At 53.2% G+C, this 3,987-nt stretch overlaps 1 protein-coding gene across 1 annotated transcript in view; it reads right to left on the bottom strand.

The window, feature by feature from the left end:
- Positions 1-3,987, bottom strand: part of HDAC3 (histone deacetylase 3) — a 16,310-nt gene that overhangs the window by 424 nt on the left and 11,899 nt on the right. Inside the window, exons 6-13 of the mRNA XM_010001403.1 lie at positions 3,375-3,508; positions 2,639-2,719; positions 2,477-2,550; positions 2,227-2,291; positions 1,825-1,914; positions 1,617-1,675; positions 1,126-1,205; positions 609-766 (exon numbers count right to left, since the gene is read on the bottom strand). Of these exons, the coding sequence (XP_009999705.1) occupies positions 609-766; positions 1,126-1,205; positions 1,617-1,675; positions 1,825-1,914; positions 2,227-2,291; positions 2,477-2,550; positions 2,639-2,719; positions 3,375-3,508 (741 nt within the window). The remainder of the gene's footprint in view (positions 1-608; positions 767-1,125; positions 1,206-1,616; positions 1,676-1,824; positions 1,915-2,226; positions 2,292-2,476; positions 2,551-2,638; positions 2,720-3,374; positions 3,509-3,987) is intronic.

Below are 3,987 nucleotides of genomic sequence, written 5' to 3'. Positions count from 1 at the left end.
TGACCAGTAGATTGAGGGAGGTTCATCCTGCCCCTCTGCTCTGCCCTGGTGAGGCCACAGCTGGAGAACTGGGACCAGTTCTGGGCTCCCCAGTTCAGGAGAGACAGGGAACTGCTGGAGAGAGTCCAGGGGAGGGCAACAAAGATGAATGGGGGGTTGGAGCATGTCCCTGATGAGGAAAGGCTGAGACTGTTCAGCCTGGAGAGGAGGCTGAGGGGAGACCTTGTTAATGCCTGTAGGGTATCTAAAGGGGGTGCAAGGAGGATGGAGCCAGACTCTGCTCAGCAGTGCCCAGCTGCTGAACAAGGGGCAATGGGCACAAGCAGGAACACAGGAAGTTCCACCTGAACATAAGGAAAAAATTCTTCACTGTGAGGATGACAGAGCCCTGGGACAGGCTGCCCAGGGAGGCTGTGGTGTCTCCTTCTCTGGAGACATCCCAAACCCACCTGGGTGCCATCCTGTGTGATGTGCTCCAGAGAACCCTGCTTTAGCAAGGGGTTGGACTAAATGATCTCTGGAGGGCCCTTCCAACCCCAATGTGATCACCTGCTCACCCTAGCAGGGGTGGAAAGGGAAGCCCATTTCTCCAGAACAAGAGCTGGTACCTGCTGTAGTTTTCCTCAGAGCCTCTTTCTTCTGGATCAGGCTCATCCGTGCGGTCGTAGCTGAGCAGGTCAGAGGGGACATCGTGGATCTGCACACTGGGGGCATGGTTCAGCATCTTCAGGTTCTCAAAGATGGTCTGCCTGATCTGATCCAAGTACTGCACAGAGAGAGCAGAGGGGGAATCACCAGGGAGCCATGCCTGGCAGCACTGTGACCTGCCTGAGCCATCCCGAGGTGGCCACGAGAAAGAAATCAGTGCAAGAAGTGATTTATCTGAGCAGGGCAGGTGGGGGAGTTGATTTAATCACACAGAAAACAGTGAGACAATCCAGCAAGGGCTTTAAAGACTTTGAGACTCCCTGACAGCTCAGAGGAAAAGGCTCTGCTTGCCCTTAGTCAGCTTTCTGTCCCACAAGTGTTCCTTGCCTGGGCTCCACCTGGTTTCACAGGGCAGAGCATCCCCAGCAGGGCTTTGGGAGCTCCTGGTGACCCTCTAGTGGGGCTGTTAGGACTCACCTGCCTGGAGTTCTGGTTTTCAATCCTTGTACTGACATCAGGATGAAGGGTGAAGTCTGGAGCAAAGTATTCAAAGTACTCTGGGATGGAAGACAAAAAGAGTCAAGAGTGCAGAGGTGTGGAGCTCAGCCACCGGCTGCTCTGCAGAGGACAGAGCCCACTCTGCCACCACACCAGGGATGACCAGATCTTAAAAAGCTCAGTGAGGTACAGCTCTGCCACCACAGGGAGTTACATGAAACATCAGAGGCAGCAAAAGTAATGCTCAGGTCACTAAACAGAAATGATAGATGACAGGGGAAGGTGGTGTCTGCCCAGCAAAGCCTACAAGTGGGACGTAGGAGACCAAGGCCATCTCCAAGATCAGAAAGAGCTGTCACTTTGGCCCTCATCTTATCTCTGGTCAAGGGAGAATGGAAGTGTTCATTCTCCAGTTGATACAACAAATACTTTAGCTCAGCTAAGAAGGAAGAAATGGAACTCCAGCTTACCACTGTAAGGGAGCTCCTCACTGATGGCTTCATCTACCAGCAGTGACGTCTCGTAAGTCCTGCAAACATGGAATAAATGAGCTTGGAATGAGCTCAGTCCAGAGAGAGCTCCATGGTGTGTGCAGGGACAAAGCCCACAGCAACTCCTCAACCAGAGGCCTTCAACCAGCCCAGGAGAGACTCACTCACCAGCCCAGGAGAGACTCACCAGCACCGTGCCACGTTGCGCACCGTGTAACCACCTCCTCCCAGTACCAGCAAGGGGATGTTGAAGCTCTTGACATATTCCACACACTCCCTAGAAAGCCCAAACCACAAACAAGTCAGAGTTTTTACCTGTAGCACACATCCACACCATCAGACATGCACCCAAACCCCAGCAGGGCTGGTGCGACACACCTGGAGCCCAGGGCTTACACCTGAACCACGTGCTCATTCTCAGACTCACTCCTGTCACACAGGGGTTAAAAAAAGCCCCCCAAAAACCTGTTGGTGCTGCTGGAAGGCTGAAGTTAAAGCTCAAGCCTCACAGCAGAGGACTCATTAGAGCCCTACAGACTAAAGGACAGCCTTTCAACCACCTGCTCTGCCCCTGCTCTGCTGTACTCACCCGTGTCCTCTTATACTGAGGTTGAAACAACCCAAACGGTCACACCCCAGAGAATCAGCACCACACTGGGGAAACAGAAAAAGGACAGCTGAGTTTTGGCTATGGAGGCCTTGCTTTCCAGACACACATCAGCATCCCCTGGGGTTACACAGAGAAGCTGGGCTAGGACACACCACCCCTGATCCCCTGGGAACAGCAGGTAACCCATGGATACAGCCCCCTCCAACCCCACAGAGCACTGCCTCCTCACCTGCAGCACGATGCAGGTGGGCTGATAGTAATCTACCACCTGGTTAATGACTGGCTGGAAAAGGTGTTTATAACCTTGGGAGAGAAGGAGAGACTTGTCATGGCTGTGGAGCAGAAGGCTGAGCCAGCGCCTGGGTGGAAGGGAAGGGTGGGGAACACCTACTTTGGTCATCAATGCCATCCCGGAGGGGCACGTTGAGACAGTAGTAACGGCCGCTCTCTGCACCCACCTCATACATGTCACCTGGCAGGGAAAGGCAGCAGAGTCACAACAGCCCTGAGGCTTCAGAGGCCTGGAAAGGCAGATCTGGTCTGGGTTGAGACCTCTTAACCCAGCTGGGATCCCTTTGCCTTACAGTTAAGTTCCCCTCAGATTGCTCTTCTACTTTCTTTCTTCTATCATTTCTCCCTGCAGCTCGAATTTTGTGGTTTTACACCTTCCCACTCCAGCAGCTTTCAAGGGATTGAGAAGGCTGGGAGAGTTGGGTGTTCAGCCTGGAGAAGAGAAGGCTCCAGGGAGACCTTAGAGCAGCTTCCAGTGCCTGAAGGGGCTCCAGGAAAGCTGGGGAGACCTGGGACAAGGGCAGGGAGGGGGATGGATGAAAACCAGAAGAGGGAGATTGAGGTGAGATATGAGGAGGAAATTCTGGGCTGTGAGGGTGGTGAGAGCCTGGCCCAGGCTGCCCAGGGAAGCTGTGGCTGCCCCATCCCTGGCAGTGTTGAAGGGCAGGTTGGATGGGGCTTGGAGCAACTTGGGCTGGTGGGAGGTGTCCCTGCCTATGCAGGGGGTTGGATCTAGATATCTCTAAAGTTCCTTCCAACCCAACCCATTCCATGATCCGATGATGGCAAGGATGCTGCAGTGAGGCCAGGCTCCTGCCACAAGGGAAAACACCCACCTGTGCCAGGAAAGAAATAGTTCCCATATTTATGGAATGACACAGTCATGACACGGTCAGTCAAGTAGAAGGCCTCCTGCACCCCATCCCCGTGGTGGATGTCAATGTCAATGTACAGAACACGTGGGTGGTACCTGTGGAACACAAAAAGAAACCCAGCATCACTGTCTGCCCCACAACCCAACCTCACTGCTCCCCACAACCCTGGGTACCTCCCAGCACCCCAAAACCCACCACCAGGCTGATCAGATGCTTCAGGTACAAGACATTTGTGCACAAACACCCCTCAGCACCTCCTTCTGATGTGCTGGGAAACAAGGTATTAGAATAAAAAGGCTTCTACCTGAGGAGAGCAAGATCTTGTCCCTACAAAGAGGTGATAAAGAGAACCTTTTTTAACCCCATAGGGGTTAGAAAATCATGGGGATAGTTAGTTTTTGCTTCCTCTGCAACCAACCTGCTTTGAGTTAATCTTGATGAGTGCCAATGATTTTTAACCACATGTGGAAGTGAAGTGTAAGGCACCAAGGAGGAGGTAGGGACACTTCCTTCCTCCACATGCCAGAGGTCTGGCAGCACTGTGTCCCTGCTGGATCACACCAGGACTGCCAGG

Source organism: Chaetura pelagica, unplaced genomic scaffold, assembly GCF_000747805.2.
Source record: "Chaetura pelagica isolate M959 unplaced genomic scaffold, ChaPel_1.0 scaffold217, whole genome shotgun sequence".
Taxonomy (NCBI): Eukaryota; Metazoa; Chordata; class Aves; order Apodiformes; family Apodidae; genus Chaetura; species Chaetura pelagica.
Note: the sequence above shows the minus strand (reverse complement) of the source record. Positions and strands in the feature narration are given on the sequence as shown.